The 18,625-nt window shown below is 60.3% G+C and overlaps 1 protein-coding gene across 1 annotated transcript in view; it reads right to left on the reverse strand.

Annotated features, from left to right (window-relative positions):
- The window catches only part of SPTBN5 (spectrin, beta, non-erythrocytic 5), a 46,225-nt gene that overhangs the window by 16,446 nt on the left and 11,154 nt on the right, over positions 1-18,625 (reverse strand). The window contains exons 11-39 of the mRNA XM_011961051.1: positions 18,330-18,594; positions 17,450-17,644; positions 16,597-16,749; positions 16,175-16,305; positions 15,701-15,940; positions 15,077-15,364; positions 13,878-14,118; positions 13,586-13,725; positions 13,325-13,424; positions 12,516-12,686; positions 11,862-12,026; positions 11,245-11,459; positions 10,696-10,882; positions 10,249-10,449; positions 9,897-10,013; positions 8,720-8,877; positions 8,204-8,339; positions 7,800-7,945; positions 6,875-6,989; positions 6,672-6,782; positions 6,270-6,449; positions 4,792-4,995; positions 4,463-4,612; positions 3,916-4,020; positions 3,360-3,527; positions 2,750-2,899; positions 2,444-2,635; positions 2,208-2,303; positions 2-117 (exon numbers count right to left, since the gene is read on the reverse strand). Of these exons, the coding sequence (XP_011816441.1) occupies positions 2-117; positions 2,208-2,303; positions 2,444-2,635; positions 2,750-2,899; positions 3,360-3,527; positions 3,916-4,020; positions 4,463-4,612; positions 4,792-4,995; positions 6,270-6,449; positions 6,672-6,782; positions 6,875-6,989; positions 7,800-7,945; positions 8,204-8,339; positions 8,720-8,877; positions 9,897-10,013; positions 10,249-10,449; positions 10,696-10,882; positions 11,245-11,459; positions 11,862-12,026; positions 12,516-12,686; positions 13,325-13,424; positions 13,586-13,725; positions 13,878-14,118; positions 15,077-15,364; positions 15,701-15,940; positions 16,175-16,305; positions 16,597-16,749; positions 17,450-17,644; positions 18,330-18,594 (4,836 nt within the window). The remainder of the gene's footprint in view (position 1; positions 118-2,207; positions 2,304-2,443; positions 2,636-2,749; positions 2,900-3,359; positions 3,528-3,915; positions 4,021-4,462; positions 4,613-4,791; positions 4,996-6,269; positions 6,450-6,671; positions 6,783-6,874; positions 6,990-7,799; positions 7,946-8,203; positions 8,340-8,719; positions 8,878-9,896; positions 10,014-10,248; positions 10,450-10,695; positions 10,883-11,244; positions 11,460-11,861; positions 12,027-12,515; positions 12,687-13,324; positions 13,425-13,585; positions 13,726-13,877; positions 14,119-15,076; positions 15,365-15,700; positions 15,941-16,174; positions 16,306-16,596; positions 16,750-17,449; positions 17,645-18,329; positions 18,595-18,625) is intronic.

The following is an 18,625-nucleotide window of genomic DNA, read 5'->3' on the forward strand; positions in this document are numbered from 1 at the left end:
CCTGCTGTTGAGCTGGCTTCGCCGCTGGCAGATGATCTTGACTTCCTCAGGGTCCCGGTTCTTGAGTTGCAGTGACAAGTCACTGATGCTCCTGATGCGGGCATCACCCACTGTGTCCTGCAGGGAAGTACGGGTGAGGGCACTGGCACCCCCCACGCAGAGCCCCTTCTTCCCACCTCAGTGGGCACTGGGAGCACGCCTGGGCCCCAGAGCACGAGGAACAGCATATTCGGGCAGTGGGAGGAACTGCTCCCTGTCTCCCCTACTGTGGCAGGTGACTGAGGTCACCCCATCCAGGTGAAGTGAACAAGATCGGCTTGGAGCCTGCAGCCCCAGAGTCACCTCTAAGGCCAGAAAATGGGATCCCTGCATTGGGTACCATGTAGGAGGGGGAGAGTGGGGACATGCTCACTTACAGCTCTTGAGACGGAGTCTCCCTCTGTTGCCCAGTCTCCCTCTGTCACACTGTTGTTGTAGTGGCACAATCTCAGCTCACTGCAACCTCCACCTCCCTGGTTCAAGTGATTCTCCTGCCTCAGCCTCCCTAGTAGCTGGCACTACAGGTGCCTGCCACCAAGCCTGGCTAATTTTTGTATTTTTCATAGAGATGGGGTTTTACCATGTGGCCAGGCTGGTCTCAAACTCCTGACCTCAAGTGATCTGTCCGCCTTGGCCTCCCAAACTGCTGGGATTACAGGCGTGAGCCACCACACCCGGCCACAGAAACTTTTAAAATAAAAATTCAGCTTCTTAGATGAAGAGAAGCAAGTGGAGGTTGTGGAATGGAACAGTGAGCTCTGGCTTCCTGGGGTTTGGGTGTCCCCGCCCCAGGACTCGCCTGAGCCGAGGCTGGTGCTGCTTGGACACTGGGCGGGATTTAAAGGTGCACAGGGAGGGGTCCCCCACAGGGTGCCATTGCAGGTCTCCTGCCTCTGGCATCCAGAGAGCTTGTTTACATTTCCAAAGCGCTTTCCTATGAAGTGCCTCGTGCCAGGTAGTCAGGGAAGGACAGTCCCCTCCTTTTTATTTTTCATTTTATTTTTTGAGACGGAGTCTTGCTGTGTCGCCCAGGCTGGAGTGCAGTGGCGTGATCTTGGCTCACTGCAAGCTCCACCTTCCAGGTTTACGCCATTCTCCTGCCTCAGCCTCCCGAGTAGCTGGGACTACAGGCGCCCGCCACCACGCCCGGCTTTTTTGTATTTTTAGTAGAGATGGGGTTTCACCGTGTTAGCCAGGATAGTCTTGATCTCCTGACCTTGTGATCCGCCCGCCTCGGCCTCCCAAAGTGCTGGGATTACAGGCGTGAGCCACTGCGCCCGGCCCAGTCTTCTCCTTTTATAGATGCCAGATCAGAGCTCCGAGGCTAATGTGACTCCTTTGTGGCACAGCCAGGATTCAAGCCCAGCTCCTTTAAAGTCTAGCTCTCTTCCTACTACAGCATCTGGCACAGCATCTGTGAAATGCTGCCATTAGCAAGGGATGTCTTAGGTTTAAGCACTGCCACCTTTTAAAAAGTTATACATACATGTACCAGGGAGACAAGGTTAGCACATTTGGTCTTTAACATCCGATTGCGAATACATTCGCCAATTTTATTTCCCTGTACACCACATAAGAGAAATAGATGTTTGGTGTGTGTATGTGTAAGGGGGCGGGTGTGGGATGAGGAGGAGACGCTGAAATAGTCACACTGAAGGCGGGTGCTGATTATCCACTGCATCCAGGCATATGTCTCATCTTTTTAAGAGTTTTTGAAATAATTATAGATGCACAGGAAATTGCAAAAGTCCCACAGAGAGGTCCATGTGCCCTTCCCCAGCTTCCCTTACAGCAGCATCCTATATAACATTAAAGCCACAAAGCTGACATTGGTATACTACTACCAACCAGACCTGACTTCATTCAGATTTTATCAGTTTTTGCAAGTATGCATCTGTGTGTGGCAGAGGCAGATAGGTCTACGAAGTTTTATCACAGCTGGAGATTCACGTATCTGCAACCACGCACGTGCTCCTACCTCTGAGGTGAGTGCTACCCTCATTCTAAAGAGAAGGGAGCGAAGGTGAGAGGAGGGAGCCTGCCCGAGGGCATGGGAGTAGCAGCCATGGAGCCCATGCACTGATCTACAGCCCACACTCCTTCCCTGCTCTCAACTGGATTTTCAGTGAGGGATGCATGGCCAACTCTACCCAGCAAGGCCCCCTCACCCCGGTCGAGGTTCCTCGGAACTCGCGAAGCCGCCGTTGGAGCTTCAGGCAGTGCTCCAGGTCCTGGCCCAGGTCACCAACATTCATCGTCACCTCCTGTGAAGGCCGAGGGTCAGGAGGGAGCGCTCTGAGCACCAACCAACCCAGGCTCCTGGCACCTGCTGCCGGGGCTCCCTCCTGTCAAGGGAGGGCTCCTCCCTCCATTTCTCAGCTCCCCCCGCTGGCTGGGGCTATACCTTCTCCTGGATCCAGGCCTCTGCGAGGTCCACTCTCTGCAGGAACTCCAGGAAGTTCCGCCTGTCCTCCAGCTCCTGGCCCCTGAGGGCCACTGCCTGCCTCAGGTCCTCCCAGTGCTTCCACAGGCCCTGCAGCCGCTGGGAGACCTCTCCCGCTCGAGGGTGGCTCTGTACCAGGAGAGCCTCTCCCTTCTGGAGGGAGAGAGGGGACACAGGACATCTTGCCTGCCGCCCTTCCTCCTAAGACCGACATCACCCCTGGGCCACACTTTGGGGCAGGCATGGGGCTGAGGGTCCAGTTGTTACCTTGGCAACAGAGGTCATGACCTCCTCACGGGCCTGGACTTCAGCCTCAAAGGCCTGGTGTTTCAGCAGCGGCTTCAGCTTATCCCTCAGGTCCCCAGGAGGGATCGGCTTCTTCAGCTGCTGGGCCCATGCCTGGATCCAGTCCTCAGCCTGGTGGTGGTGGGACATGAACGCTGATGCTCTGCAGCCTTGGGCCCCAGATGCCACAGGCCTAGCCCTAGCCATTCCCAGGAGGCTGGCCTCAGGGGTAGAGTGGGCAGCACCTGGTAAATGAGCCCTGAAGGTTCTAGCTCCAGAAGACAGAAGACGTGCTGCAGGAAGCAGCCGGGCAGGGCCTTGGGTGGGCTCTCGTTTTGGAGGTGTGGCCCCTACTCCTGGGACCCAGGGCTGCTCTGCTCCCTTCCCTGCCTCTCTTTGAGCTGGCCCTGCTACAGCTGGGGGCACTGGTGGGGTCTCCACACAAAGGGCTTAGATCCCATGTTCTGAGCTCCAGCACAGCCTCTGGGAAAGCCATCCACTCCCTGAACCTGTTTCTGCGTCACAGTGTTATGGTGTGAAGGCAGCTGAAAATGGTTGAGTGGAAGGCCCTGGGCTGGGGGTGCCCTCTGACCTGGGTTGCGGCCTGGGTGAAGCTGGCCATCAGCAGGGAGGCGTGCAGGGCGTGTCCCCGGCTCTCCGCCAGCTCCTTCACTCTCACCCGGCGCTGCAGCAGGGCAGGAAGCAGGTCCTGCACCTGGGAGTGCCGGAGCGTCTTCAGCCGCTCACGCAGGGCTGCCTCCTGTGGGGCAGGGGCACAGCTACTGCTCTCCCACCTTGGGCTGGGCCAGGGCCTGGCCCGCAGGGCTCACAGCCCTTTCCTCAGCCCCGTGTGGCTGAGGGGTGTCTGATCCTCCCAGCCACAAGCCAGACCAGTCTGCTCCCCAAGGACCACGTGGTGTGCACAGAGCCAAATGCCCTCCGTGGGTCTCTGCAGTGTGGCCCATCTCGCCCTGGACCCTCTTCTTGAGCCACACATACAACTTGCTCAGTCAACCCCAACCAGGCCCTCAGCCTCGCAGGCTCATCAGCACTGACTCCGGGAACACACCGAGCTCACTGTGACCCCCTTCAGGACTCTCTCCCGACCCCCACACTCTGACCACGCCCAGGCCTCCTGAGCCCATTACCTTCTTGTCCTGGGCAGTCAGAACCTTCAGGAAGAGCTCATGCTTGCGAATCAACTGCTCTACCTCTTCCACCGAGCTCCCCAAGGCACTGGCTTTCAGGGAGACCTGGATCCACAGAAAAGTCAAAGAGGCCACCAAGCCTTCCAGCCAGCCCGCCCCTCCAGCTACAGCCTGTGCTAGGCTGTGCCCATGGGCAGTCTGGGTATAGCAGGGCCTTAGGAGTGCCCGCCGAGCTTGGCGTGGAGCTGTGAGGAGGAGTGGGAGCCCAGGTTGGGAGGCTGTGACACCCCAACCTCTGCACCACATGGGAGCACAGCCAGCCTCTGGCCATCTTCCTCGGGGCTGAGTCTGGGGTAGGGGCTGGGGATGCCAGTGGAAGCTCAGGGGCCTCAGCGCTTCACCCAGGTCACCTGGAAGGACTCATGCACAGCTGCCCCATATTAGAGAAAAAGCCAGAGAGGCAGGAGGAAAGGGACTGAGCAGAGAGAGGAGAACGGAAAGGAGGAGCAGGAGGCTGTGTGGAGTGTGAGGGCGGGACGGGACCTGCCTCCTGGGCCGCGAGGATCTCCTGCAGGCGGCCGCACTCTCTGAGGAAGAGCTGCTCCTGCTGCTCAGCCTGCAGCCTCTCTTGCTTCCGCGCCCAGGCCTGATACACCTGGTCCCGCTGGTCCTGCAGGGCTCGAAGCTTTTCTTGGACCTAGGGATGGACATGTGAGGAGCTTCAGCTGGGGAGGATGGTGTGGGTGAGGTGAGGACTGGATCCTGAGGGAAGCCTCTGAGGAAAGGCCAGCATGGCACAGTAGGGCGGGCCACCAGGTGGCCAGGCACAGGCTAGGTCAGCTAGGATATTGGGGGGCACCAGGAAAGGGGGCTCACCTCCTTGGTGGGTGTCCCTGCAGCCAGGAGAGCCTGCTGGCCCAGCTGGGTGGCCTGCTGCCACAGCTTCTCTCGGGCCTCCAGCTCCGCCCGGAGCCACTGGTGGGCACTGAGCTTCAGCGGGCCACTGCTGGGCTCTTGCGAGCTCTCCTCCAACTGGAGGTCCTGGCGCACGCGGGCTGCCCAGGAGGCGTAGTCGCGCACCTGATCCCGGAGACACAGAGGGAGAGCCGGGTGAGGGCCAGGTTTCAGCAGGAAACCAGGCGCCGAGGCAACTGCAGCCCACCTGAGTCCACTCCTCACACAGCTCGAGCCGACCTGGGTCAGGTCCTCGGGTGAGGCACGTGTGGCCCTTTGTCACTTGGTTTCTCTGTTCTCATCCAACCCGATCCTCCCAGAACCACGAATCCTCCACGTGAGCCAGACCCTCACCACGACACATCTCTGTCCTTTGCTCCTGCTGACCCTGCTGCTTAGAAGTTCCTCCTCCTGCCTTCCCATCTCTACAGAGCTCACCTGGATGAGGCCATGAGAGGACTGGCGCCTATAGCAAGATCAGCCTCATCAAGACTGCTTGATGGGGAAAGAAAGTTCACCTGCTCTTCAAGGGCCTCTTGGCCGCCTTTGCCTGATGAAGTCTTCCCTGGTATTTGACACTGCACTGCTCTCCTTGTTCTCTGAATTACTAACTTAACCCTTACAGACTGTCTTCTGCTGATTTGTATACAACTACACAAGATTGGTGCTGGAGGGACTTCAGGTCCTTGACCAAATATCTCGTTGCACAGAGGAAGGAAGGGTAAATAGCACAAACAGTCTTGTAAACGCTAAGTGCGTGACGAACCCAGGGTTAAGTGCCTTGCTCAAGCTCACACTGCCAGCAAAGCAGCAGAGTTGGGTCCCTAAACTCAAGCCTTTTTGTAGTGTCAGTTGGGGCCTCCTGGTCTGCCAGGTCCCAGGACAGGGGGATGCCAGGGACACCCCGTGGCCAGGACCCACTGTTCCAGTCTGATTCTCTGGGTTTCGGGTTCATCTGCCCCGGAAGGAGGGCTCCACGAGGGCAGAAGTTCCACCTTCCATAGCTTCTATTTTGCCCTCCTCTCTCCACCCGCGGCTTCAGCAGGCGGCTGAAGACGGACATTGAATAGATGCTGGCTGATCCAGAGGTCACTGTCTAACATCTGGGTCTCCAGTTATGAGCTTTCCTGGGCCGTTCTTACTCTCAGCCCCGGCTGGGACCCCGCATGACTGCCCTGCCACTTACCTTGCTGGTATTGACCCAGACCCTAAGGTGTCACTGCTACACCCATGTGCTCAGCCCCTGACCAGCCAGACTGACCTCCGTGTGCTCGTTCTCTCCTGCCCGAGTTCATGCTTGATCTCCCTCCGGAGCTGGAGGGCCTCATGCGTGCATGCCCATGCATGGCACAGCACACACACATGCACATACACGCCACCCAAGGGGTGGGAGCCCTCACCGCTGTGCGGAAGCGGGCCAGGAGGCGTGCCCGCTCCAGCTGGGCCCTGCGCTGCTCCACGCGTCGCTGCAGCACTGCCCATGCCTGCATCACAGCTTGCTGCCTCTGCTGCACCGCATGGGCCTGAGGCCCCGGGCACAGCTTCTGCACCCCGCCTGCAGTCTCCAGCAGTTCCTGCAGCTGCGGGAGGGGCAGGGAACAGGGAGGCAAGGGTCACGTCCTTCTGACTATCCCACAGATATATCCCTTGCCTGGGAACTCTGGCCCCCTTGGGCCACATCCTGCCATGCACAGTAGGCCCATGGGAGGCCCTGAGGGACAGTGGAAAATCTAGAGGAACAGGCAGGCTAGCCTGAGGGGACTGCAGGGGCCTGGGTCGGAGAGGCAGCCAGCTGGGCTCACCTGCTGCTTGGTGCCCACGAGTTCTCGCTCCAGCCCCTGGTGGCTCCTCAGCTGGGCCTCCAGCCCACGCAGGTCCCGTGCCACATTGTTGGGGAGGCTCGCGGCTTTCTCCTGAGGAAGGGAGAATGCCAACGAGATGAGGAATGGAGAGTGGGCTCTGAGCCTGGAGTGTATCCACTTCTAGCAACCCCTCCAGCTCACACCTTGACCTGGGTGAGGACTTCCAAGAGATCTCTGTGAACTCTGAGGGTGGTCTCGGCATCTCGGAGCGCGTGGCCTCGGGCCTGGGTCAGCTCCCACAGCTCCGACCAGGTGGCCCTGCCCATGGCGTGTGGAAGACCAGCAGGGGATCAGCCTCTGGGCTGCCTCGTTCCTCCTTCGTTGCTAGGTCTGGTCAGCCCCCTCCTCTCTGGGTTGTATCGGAACTTGCCCGAAGCTCCTCCTCCTTAAAACCTCTCCCGCCTATGGCCCTGCCTACGCACTTTCTTCCGGGAGCCTGTCTTCTAGCTTTACCATGAATTCCGTGTTTTGCTGCTGTAATGCTGGGCACTGAATGGTATCTGTGCTCTGCGACACTCCTTACATCTTGTGCTTTGATTTATGGCGCATCACTCAGATTATGATTACAGACGCTTTGTGGGCAGAGGTCACATCTCTCCATTCCTCATTAACTCCGCAACTCGCTGAGCTCCTAAGGCTTCTGCCAGACCAGGCTCTGGGCTAGGGTTTATGAGCAAGTCATGACCTTGCCTGAAAGCTCACAGGCTGGGAGTGGATCCAAATCAGCCTCAACTAGGAACGACATGAGGCATGAGCTGTCCCTAGTGAGCACAGGACCTGGGACAGCTCAGGGGAAGGCCCTGACATCCGGCCCCACCATCTTCCTACAGCTCCTGCTCTCGGTCCCGGGAGCAGGACTCTGACCTGCACACCCAGCTTCACCTCCCTTCACAGTCCAGAGCCTGTGGTGGGCTCAGCTCCTCCAGAGCTAGGCCCCCTGCAGAGCCCCGTGGGCAGCCTGGGCCAGCGTGGCCCTCACAGCATGCCATCCTCTCTTACTACTCTGGGCCCTGCCTGCCCAGCTCCTTCCCCCACACCCCATACTGGCCTGGCCCACTGGGCACTCACTGCAGATCCTGCTGCCTCTGACGCACCATAGGGCCAGCACTGTGCCCACGCGCTAGCAGGCTCTCCGCCAGCAGCCGGCAGGCTGCCACCCGCTGGCCGCCCATCTCCACTTGGCGCTGAAACTTTGCAAACTTGGTGCAGAGGTGCTGAGAAGACGGGAGTGGGTGACAGGGTAGCCCCCGAATGGTTAAGCGGCAAGCAGCCTGGGAATCCAGGCACCTCAGTGCCCAACTGGGTGATGTGGGCTTGGACGGCCATGGCGTCTGCCCGCTCCACTCAGGAGGTCCACCTCAGCCAGGGCTCACCGCTCAGCACTACCTTCTCCCTCCGCCCCGCCAGGGCCAGCTTCCCACCCCACAGGCTCTGCCCCAGGACACCCTCCTTGACCCTGGCCCTCTTCTCACCAGGGTGTGCTCGGGGTCCTCTCCCGGGCTCTCCCCTCCTTTGGCCGCCTGCTTCTGGCGTGCCAGCCAGCTCTGCAGGTCCTCGGTCTCCCTCAGGAACTCGTGCAGCTTCAGGGCCCCCTCCAGTTCCCGGTCCCTGTGGTGACAGCCCGTGGTTCCCCAGAAGTGAGTTGCCCGCCCCCCGGGGGCCAGCCAGACCAGCCAGAGGGGCCAATCTGAAGAATGGGGTTACTCATGGTCTCTGTCCAAGCCTGCAGCTCGTGATTCAGGCAGTAGTAGGCACAGCAGGGCGAGTGTAGGGGCAGAGGAGGGTGTGGACATGGGGAGATGGACAGCAGGGAGTTGTGGGGCCTCACTGAAGAATTTATGGAAAGAGGTGAGCAACGCATACCCTTCTCCCAGCACCTCTCTATAGCCTGGGGTCGTGGGTTCTCGACTTAGGGCCATGGCACGGGAACAGTCAGCTGTGGCTAGGCCCCCTGTACCCACTGATGAAAGGGGGTACGGTGCCCTCACCGTGTGGCCGCCAACTCCTGCAGTGCCTGCAGCTGCTCCCGGAGCCTCTCCCGCGCCACACGCTGCTGCTCAAGGGCTCCAGGGCCAGTGAGCGTTTGGACCCTCTGGTCAAGCTCCTCCATGGAGCTCCAGCAAATGGTTAGTTCCTCCTGTAGAGCCTGTGATGAACGAGGACCCACGCCAGGCTCAGCCTGGGTGACTCATCCACCCACCTGTCCGTCCCCACCCATCTAGTCACCAATCCTCATCCATTCACCCACCACTCACACAGCCATCCATCTACCTCAACTCATCCATCCGCCCACCCAGCATCCACCTACCCATCACTGATGGAGTAAGGACTTATTGTTCCATAAAGTGAACACCTGGTCTGTGCCCACTGAGGGCTCATTATTTAGCAGGGAAAGGTGAATGCTGGCTAATCTGGGCCAAGGAAGGGAGGGCACAGGAGGCATTAGACTGAACCCCAACATCCGTGTATAAGAGAGAGGCAGAATTAAGCAAGCTGTCCAGTATAACAGGGGTGGGGGGTGCTCTGTGAGGCCAAGGCTACAGGCCTTTAGAAAAGGTTCTCTGAAGGTCCTGTCGCAGAACACACTGGAACTGGGGCTGTGCAGAAAACATGCCCAGACAGGAGGACACTTCAGTGACAGCAGGAACCGGGACTGCTGTGGGCTCCAGGCTTTGGAGCTTGTGTGGTTCTGGGAGTCCGAATTCAGGAGTGAGGAAGGGGACTTCGAGACCTCCCTCCCTTCAGCCAGGGGATGTTTGTGGGAGGAGGTCGGCTTCAGGAAGGGCATTTAGTTAGCTCAGAGGATGAGAGGCAAAGCCTGGGAGGAATAAACCTGTGGGAGATATGGAGCAGGCTGGGCAGGTGACCTTGACAGAGGAGAAGAGTGCGAGGGGTGGGGTAGAGAGGAAGCAAGAGGGGGGCAGAGAAACCCCAAAGCCATAGGGAGAGGCAAGACTCATAAGATGAAGGGAGAAAGCGTGTACATCACAGTGCCCCGGTCGCCTTGGAAGAAAGGGCACTGTGGGATCTGGGTGGGCAGTGGGGATGGGGCTGTGTCTTCAGGAAGCAAGAGCAGGGCTCCGTGCCTCTGAGAGAGGGAGGGTGACAGCCCTGTGGTCCATCATCACCCAAGCCACACTGGAGGGGAGGTTCAGGACATGGTACCTGGTGCTTCTTAATGAGCCTGAGAGTGGCTGCCTCATCTCTGCCATAGTCCTGACTGCTCACCAGCGGCTGCTTCGCCTTCACCCAGCCCTCCAGCTCTGATACATCCAGAAAGTACTGCCAAGAGTGGGGCCGACTCACCTAGAGGATCTCAGGACTCTCCATCAGCCCTGGAGACATCTGCCCCTGCTCTCCAGCATGCTGCACAAAGGCGCTTCTGTGCCCATAAGGGCACCCATCAGCTCCCGGCCCAGAGCCCCCACTGACCCGCCTCCCTGAGAGTCCCACAGGTGACCCCTCAAGGAACGCTGACTTTTGCCTCGTCCCCCAACCCCACCTCCCTGCATCCTACCTGCTGGAAAGTGACAGCCTGCTGCAGACACCGGGCCCGCGCCTCACATGCCCTCTCCAGCTCTGCCCAGCGGTCTTCCAGCTCCTGGCACTGCTCCACGATGTGTGGGGCTTGGGGGTGCCCTGAAGCTGCCAGGCTCCGCCCAGAACTCAGCACCCGTTGCACCTGCCCCTGGTGAGCTTTTACCTCCACCTGGAACTCCTGCCACAGAGCGGCTTGAGAGGCTGCTGCTCTTAATCCAGGGACATCTGGAGCAGAGCCATGGATGTGGCTCCAGGCCCCAATCATGGCAAGATCCCCAGGGTCAAAATAGCTGGGGCAGAGATTTGGAAATTGGGATACCCAGTGGCGAGGGCTTAGAGGCCAGGACACCTGAGTAGGGGCAGAGGGTTTCTAAGGTCTGGGAAGCGGATGTCCGGAATCGGGTAGGAAGAAGAGGGCTATTACCTTGTGCTTGCAGTGAAGGCTCTGGGCATCATTCAAGCACTCGGCATAGCAGGGGGGGTTGCTGCAGGGCATGTGCTCAGCCACCCATGAGAGCTCCATGTTGCTCAGGTCGCAGAACTGGTGCAGCTCCACTGAGGCCTGCAGCTGCAGGCCCCGCATGGCCAGATGCCCCTGCAGAAGCTCCAGCCTAGGAGGAGGAGGAAGAGATGGGAGAGGTTGGGAACAGAGTGAGGATAAGGCTCCTGGTTCTTTCCTTGGCCCGGCCAGGGCCCGTGAAGAATAAGACCAGGGAACAGAACAAAGCCCCATCTGACAGAGAGAGGCAGCGGAAGGGCGCCAGGGCCCCACCTCACGGCCTAGATGACTTGCCTGACCACACTGTGGGGGTCCTGCTGACGATGTATAATGGGGTCTCCGACTCTCCCATCCAGAATGACTCTACCCATAAGGGGGGAGGTCTAGACACCCGGGTCCTGTGGATGCCACCTTGTGGGAACTTAAATTCACACGGGGGAGTGACACACAGGTGAGTGGGAGGACAGGCCCCACCTCTGGAGGTGCTTCTGGGTCTCTTCCAGGATGGCCGGGGAGGCGGCCACGATACGGGCCTGGGAGGCGAGGGCAGCCATCTTGGCGGCCAGGGTTTGGCTCTCACTCTCCAGCTGGTGGTGCCGTTTCTGTAGCTTCCGGCTGGAGCGCAGGTCCTGCCCCGTTTCTGAACCCTGCAGGGCCCCCTCAAGCTGCTCCAGCTGCTCCTTTGCACCCTGGGGAGGGACGCAGGGAGCTGCATTAGGCTCTCCGTGTATAGCACAGCAAGTGGCCTTCCCGGGCTCTGGGACTGTAGGATTTGCAGGACCAGGTTCGCCAGGGACCTCTGTCCCCACCACTGCCGACCCCCAACCAGAAGTGCCCAATCTTCCCCTGTTCCCTCACGCTTCTTTCTCCCTGGGGGACTCAAGCTGTGCTGACCGCACGCTGGGCACACAGGAGAGAATCCTGTCTTGGCCGACTGAGGGGAAAGCCACGCTCAGCTTGCCCTAGGCCAGAGGCCTCCAAAGGCTGCAGAGCCAGGGTCAGCAGAACACTCAGACTTCTCCCACCCCGTTCTGTCCAGCCCAGCCGGGACTCCATCTCCCTCTTGTGCCCTGTCCCTCTTCCCAGTGGACCTGCAGCTGCCTCAGGAGCTCCTCCTGCTGTCCAGCCTGCCGGAGCTCGTCCCCACGCTCAGTCATCTTGCGGTTCAAGGCTTCCCACCTGCTCCTCAGGCCTTGAAGCCTAGTCTGTATGTCCTCCTGGCCACCGGGCCCCCTACTCAACAGCTCTCTCCCAACCTGGAGTGGAGAGAAAGGCCCAGGGAGTTTGGCTGAGCTGCTGGTACCACCAGTGGCCGCAGCAGGCTGGACCTGGGTGGCAGTGGAGGTGAGGGGCTGGCCACAGCTGCATTCCACAGGCTGCCTGGACGAAAGCACTTCATGTGGCCCCCAAACTGCAGGTAGGAGGGCTTTCCTCTGACCCCTGCAAATGGAGTGAGGTGAGCCGGCATTAGGTTGGTGGCTGGGGAAAGCTGTGTTCTGGTAGAGGTGGTCAGCTCTGGGACTTGCCACGGAGAGTTGAGGGGGCAGGGATGGATGGTGGCAGCTTTGGGACTGGTTTGGGTGCCAAGAGGATGCCAGCAGCATCAAGGAGGCTTGGGGAGGGAGGTTCTAAGTTCAAGCTGAGGTGGATTCTTCCTTCAAAGACTCTTCCATGAAAACAGGTGGTGCAGTAGGGTTGGGAATTTGAAGACGAGGAGGCTCTGCACTCTGTCCCGTGTCCCCCACCTGCTGCAGGGCCTCCATGTGTCTGCGGGTGGCGAGAAGCTCGCTCTCAGCTGCTTCGTGCCGCTTGAGTGTCCGCAGAATGTTTCTGCGCGCTCCGGAGGGCTCATGTGCCGCCATCAGTCCCTTGTCCTCCATCCACTGCATCAGCTCCGCCACATCCCGCTTCCACTCCTGCCAAGAACCGGGCGAGAGTGGGTCTCAGAGCACGGGGGTGGGGGCTGCTACAAGGACCTACCTCTAAGGGAAGGGATCCCCCATGGGGAAAAGCAGGACCAGAGCTGGTTCTGGGTGGGGCCTGAGGTTGCTGCTCCCCATGTGGGGCAGAAGGGCTGTGCCTAGAGAGGAGGAACGCCTGTCGGGTCCTTGCTGCTCTAGCCCACATCAGATCCCCTACGGCTGCACCTCTCCAAATATAGGGGAGCTCAGGGAGCCCCCAGCCCTGCTCTGCTGTGGGGACTGAGCAAACATTGGACAGAGCCAAGACTGGCAGCTGGTGCCATGACCTGTGCAAGACCCTAAAGTATGGCCCAAAGCACTGGGTGAAAGGGCGTGGTGGGAGGAGGGGGAGCGTGGGCTTAGTTCAGAGGCCCAGACATCAGGCCCGGCCCTGCATCTGAGGGTGGCGTGGTCACAGCCCCAGTTTTCCTCATCAGGAAAAATCTGACCTGTGCTGCCTGCCTCACACAAGGTGTTGAGAGGATGAATGACACAGCATGTGAGAGAAGTGCTCTGTAGGCTGCACAGAGCTCTGCATGGTCTCAGGCCTTCTTCTCAGGGAGGCCGCATGCGCCCTGGGCCCTGCCCCTCACCTGGAGCTGGAGGGAAGCCAGCAGCTGCCTCCGCCTCTGCTCACTCCTTCCCTGGAGCCTGGTCCACTGTGCCTGGACACTCTGCAGTTGCTCTCTGACCCTGGAGGGCCGGGGGAGTTGGAGGAGGGCATGGGAGAGGACTCCCACCGCAGCGCGAGGTGCGCTCTCCCCTCTCCCCCTACTCTCCCAGCCCCAGGGCGGCCGTCTGTGCAGGCTGAGAAAGGGTCGTCTGCGGCTGCTGCAGACTGAGGCCAGGCTCACATGTGTGCAGCTGGGTGCTGGGTCCGAACCAGCTTCTCGCCGTGTGCCCGCAGAGCCTCTGCCCGAGGCCCCAGGGTGCTCAGGAGCTGCCCAAACTCCCGGTGCTGCTGCAGCAGGCTCAGGGCCTCCCTCACGTCCTCCTGGGAGTGCAGAGACCTGAGGTCATGCCTGGGAGGGTGGGGGTCAGGACCATCTCACTCGCCACTGTCCCAGCCCAGCTTCCGGACCCAAGGGGAGGAGCGCCCTCCAGTGACAGGGAGTGACAGCCTAGCTCCACATTCCTGCTCCATACCCCAAGGTTGTCCAGGTGCAGCCAGGACTCGTGGTTGACACAGGTGGCAGTGAAACCATCCACTTCTCGGCCAAACTTCTGCAGCTCCAGCCCCTCCTGCAGCCACTGCTGCCTCTGCTCCCACACAGCCTTCAGCTCCTGGCCCTGCTGCCCCAGGAGCCTCAGAGTGTTGGCCACTCCTTGGGAGTCTGGGCAGTCCAAGGCTGCCATGGGCTGGCTCTGAGCGTCCAGCTGCTGCAGCCTGACCAGGATGACAGGCAGAGAGTCAAACCCCAGCAGGCCCCCGTTGTCAGCCTCCTTCTCTCACCTCCAGGGTTCATGCATCTTGGAGCATGAATGAGACACTGAATGTGATAGGCCCAGCAGAGTGCTTAGGATGCAGGGGTTCGCAAGCTCCCACCAGCTCCAGCTGGCCGTCCTTAAGTGTGGACTGTCAACGGCCGATGCCCGGCCTAGAGGACATGCGGAGGCAGCACAGCGCAAGACAGAAAAATCACACAAGCCACACAAGCACCTGATCCCAGAGCCACTGCAAGCCCCCATGGAGCCTTTGAACAATTAGAATAGGTGCCCCTTTCAGTGGGTGGCTCGGGAACAGGTAACACCCTTGTGTGAATTAGAGCAAGGCTCCACTTCCTCTGAGCTGCTGCAGCCCTGAACCAGGTACTGGAGTCTGGTAAGCTGAGGACCAGATGCATTTCAGTGCCCACTTGACTACCTGCCAAGTGGCCTCAGGTGGGGCACAGCCTGTGGACTGTCCCTGGTGGCCTTGCCTGCCTGCCAGCCCATAACATCGTCCCTGCAGGAAGAGAGGCACCGCCTGACTGAGAAGGTGGGTATCTCAGACCCATGGGTGGGTCCTGAGTCATTCCACTTAGGGGCCAGTGGGGTCCGTGTTACCCAGGATGGCAGGGGAGGCTAGATGCCCTGATTGAAAGCAACGCATCGGGCCCACCTGGAAGGGGCTGGCCAGGCCTGGGCTGGAGAGAGCCTCCCAGGCAGCTCAGTGTCCTGGGTCTCTCCTTAAAGCATACAGGCTGCCTGACCCAGTCCTCAAGCACCATGCCAGATGCCAACCAGTCTGGGCCCCTCCCCGGGGAAATCACACTACTTCCTGCATGCTCTTTCTGGGCCTGAACTCAGAGCCCAGAGTCCTGGGCCCAGCCTAAAGCACACCCCTTCTGCCCTCCTGTCCTGACCTCTCCTGCCACAGGTGGATCTCCTCCAGCAGGTCTTGGTGCTCCCTCAGCAGCCGCTGAGCCGAGGCCACATCCACTGACTCCTCCTTGCTGCGCAGCTGAGCCTGGACACTCTCTGCCCACAGTAGCAGTTCCTGGTTCTCTTGCAGGAAGCTCTGCCGGGCCTGAGCCTCAGCCTGGCCCCGGGCCTGTTGGGCCACTCGTTCCTGTACTTGCTTCAGCAGCCCCTGCAGTGTCTCCACCTGTCCTTGCAGAGGCTGGCTCTGTGCGTGGCCTGACTCCTCGACCCTGGGAGACAGGGTGCGCTGCAGTCAGTGCCCTGTCCTAGGCCCAGTGCCCAGGCGCATGTCCTCCTCCCAAACCTGCATCCCCAGGGAGAGTGCTGGTGACTCTGAATGGTCCACCCCACCCTTGACCTGGGGGCAGCAAGAACACAGGGCTCTTCCTGTCCCCAGGAGCATTTTCTGCTGATCATCCCCCCCACCTTTGCCAGAGCGCTTCTGACAGCCCCTCCTAACTGTCCTCTCCCCAGCCCAGTTTCTGTCCCTTCCTCATTTCACTGCCCTGCCCATGCCTTCCCATGGTCGTCACTGCCTCCCAGTGCCACCACCGCACTGGCCGTACTTTATGACCACCCTTTGGAGGAGGTGGACCCTCCTCTCCAGCACCAGGGTCTTCTTCTGGGCCAGCTGCAGGGTGTGGCGGGTGTCCTCTGAGCTCCCCGGCTGCAGGGCCTCCAGCTGGAGGAGCACATCTTGCAACTGGACCTGTGTGGGTCCACACTCCTGCAGAAAACTGCACACTTCCGCACTGTGTGCCAGCTGCACGGCCTTCTCCCTCTTCAGGGCCTCCAACTGCCCCCACCTGGGCAGAGGGTATGAGGTTGTCTCCACCACAGAGACACCTCCCCATCCATCCTGGAGCCTTGGCCAGAGCCTCACATGACAGAAGCTGCCAGACTGGCTGTCCCTTGCCCCTTCCCTGTGCCTCGGACATGTCCAGCCTCTCCACCTGGCACGGTGGGAGGCAGGTGAGTCAGGCCCAGGCTGGGCATTGTGTCCGCCTGCCTCACCACCTGCCCTCCTGCCTCGTTCTCACCTCTGGCTCAGTTCCTCCTGCTGTCGTTGGATTTGTGTGGAGTTCCCAGGATATCTCTGCCTCAGTTGCTCAGCAGAGCTGCTGACCTCAGCCCAGAGGCCCTTTCCCACAGCCAGGGCAGTGAGGAAGTTCTAGGGAAAAGGAGGACCCAGGCTTCTTGGGGGGCTTTTTCTTTTTCCGCACTCCCCTCAAGCCTATGATGTACCTCAGTGGTCCTCTCTGCTACCGGGGTGCCCACGTTGCCTGCCCCTGGAAGGACAGCCATCTGAGTCTTAAGGGCCGGGAGGCCCTGGAAATTCAGGCCAGCTCTCTACTCCCCTCCCCCAGGCAGGACGGGAGTTAAATTGGAGAACTGAGTTACAGCAGCGGACCACAGGGAGGCAGGGGCGAGGCGAGGAGGTGCCGAGCTCCCAGGGCTGTACCTCATATTTGAGCTGTGCGACTTCCAGGATGTCAGCCTGGGGCTGCACCCTTTGGAGCAGCGCTGTGTGCTTCTCCAGCCACAACTGGAGGTCCCTACAGGAACTGCAGAAGCTAAACAGGGCCATGGCCTCCTCCAACCGGGCCCTGCGGCGCTGGGGAGAGGTGGCCCAAGGCTGGGGTGAGGGTCGGGGAAGGTCAAAGGGGTGCTCCTCCCCATCCCAGCCCACCAGCAGAGCCCAGGGTCAGGGCCAGAAGGGGTCCCTGCCTCACTGCTGGGCCCCACATCCTCTCTCAGAGGCCTCTTGGCACCACCTGGAGGGAGCTGGCAAGGGCTTAGGGTAGGGTAAAGGGACCTGGCAGTGTGCTCCTGTCTGGCCTTGCCCTGCTGAAACCCCTCAGTGCCAGCTCTGCTCTTAGGTGAAATCCACACCGCTCCCTCTGCCTGCTCCACCCCCACCTGCCTTTCTAGTCTCTCCTCTGGCCACGGCCTCCCCAGCGTCTGTGCTGCAGGCACCCGGGTCTTCCCTTCCTCCACTGGGCCCCCTTCCTACCTTTGCACAGGTCCTGGCTAGCACCCCTGGGTTTACCTGCTTTCTGTTTCTCATTCAAGCCTCAGCTTAAGAGTCCTTCCCTCCAAGGTGTCTTCCCTGACCTCCAGCCTGACCTGGGCTACCTTCTCACGTGATCCCATCACACCCGCATCTAATGAGTTGTCTAACATCTTCTTGGCCATGATAAAAGCTCCTTGAGGACAGGGAACATGCCAGTCACTGCCTTCTCCCCTGGGATTATTGCGCAGGAGTTGCTGGCACAGGGTAAGGACTCGAGCGTTTCTTGAAAAAGAAGTGTTACCTCTGCCAGGGCCCGCACACTCTCATAGTCCTGACCCAACTGGTCCTGTGTCTGGAGTATGGTGTTGGGATCAAAGTCAGGGTCAGGCTCAGCTGTGAGAGCCATCTTCCAGGCATCCCCAGGGTAGCAGGAAGCCTCACGCCAGGGCCCTGGGTTCCTCAGGCTTTCTCCTGGAGGGCTCAGGGCAGACTTCACCTGTGTGACAGAGGGCAGCGTGTCTAGAGAGGGCCCCATCAAGCAGCAGGGGCTTTGGCCAGGCCACCCCCGCCTCTGTGCCCTGAGACCTGGAGGGCCTGAGCTGTAGCTCAAAGGGTATGTGGGACATGGGTCTGGGGGACAGGAAGCTTCCTTGGGGCTGAGAGTCGAGGGGCCAAACGTGAGCAAAGGATCCGATGGCTTTGATTTCCACATCATGTGCTACACACAGCTCCTTGAATGGGGGCTGTGAGCCAAGCTGTATGTGTTTGAAAGAACTTTGGGGGCTCAATGAACTGAGCAAGGGGTGTCAGAAGGCAGTCTGAGGCAGTGATGCGTCCAGACCAACAAGGAGGGCTGAGTCAGGAGAGAAAGCCAAACAGGGCTGAAGGGTCACTACCGGCCTGGATGAAAGTGGAGGGAACCTTCCTGGAGGAAACGGGAGCCAGGCCAGGCTGTATTTGGACGCCCTCGGTTGGCGTGGGCAGACAGGATTCCACTACTTCTGGGCTAGGTAAACAGGTGAGATGTCCCTGAGGACTAGGGTGAGGGACACCCACAGCCACGGGAAGGCCACGAATTCCAGGCCAGAGGCCACAAAGGACCTCCCATTTTTGTCCTCTGTGTGGCCCAGCGGCAGTAGAGCAAGGGAGACCAGGCGACCTTCCCTGTCCCCCGTCCGCACCGGGAACAACGACGCCCGGGCCGAGGCCGCCCGCGCCTCCTCCTCCAGCCACCGCAGCTCGGCCGCGAAGGCGCGCAGGACGCGCTCCAACCGCACGTGGCGCCGCAGCAGCGTCTCCGCGGCCGCCTGGTCTTGACCGCAAGAGGCTCTCTCTAGCGAGGATCTCCGCTCGCGCAGCCATGAAGCCGCCTCCGCCACGTCTGCGAAGTACTGCGGGAGGGGGTCGGGGTGTGTGTGGATGAAGAGGCGCGGCTGAGCGCTGGCAGGTTCCGGCAACCCCATCCCCCGCCTCGCCG

Source organism: Colobus angolensis, unplaced genomic scaffold (assembly GCF_000951035.1).
Source record: "Colobus angolensis palliatus isolate OR3802 unplaced genomic scaffold, Cang.pa_1.0 Scaffold533, whole genome shotgun sequence".
Taxonomy (NCBI): Eukaryota; Metazoa; Chordata; class Mammalia; order Primates; family Cercopithecidae; genus Colobus; species Colobus angolensis.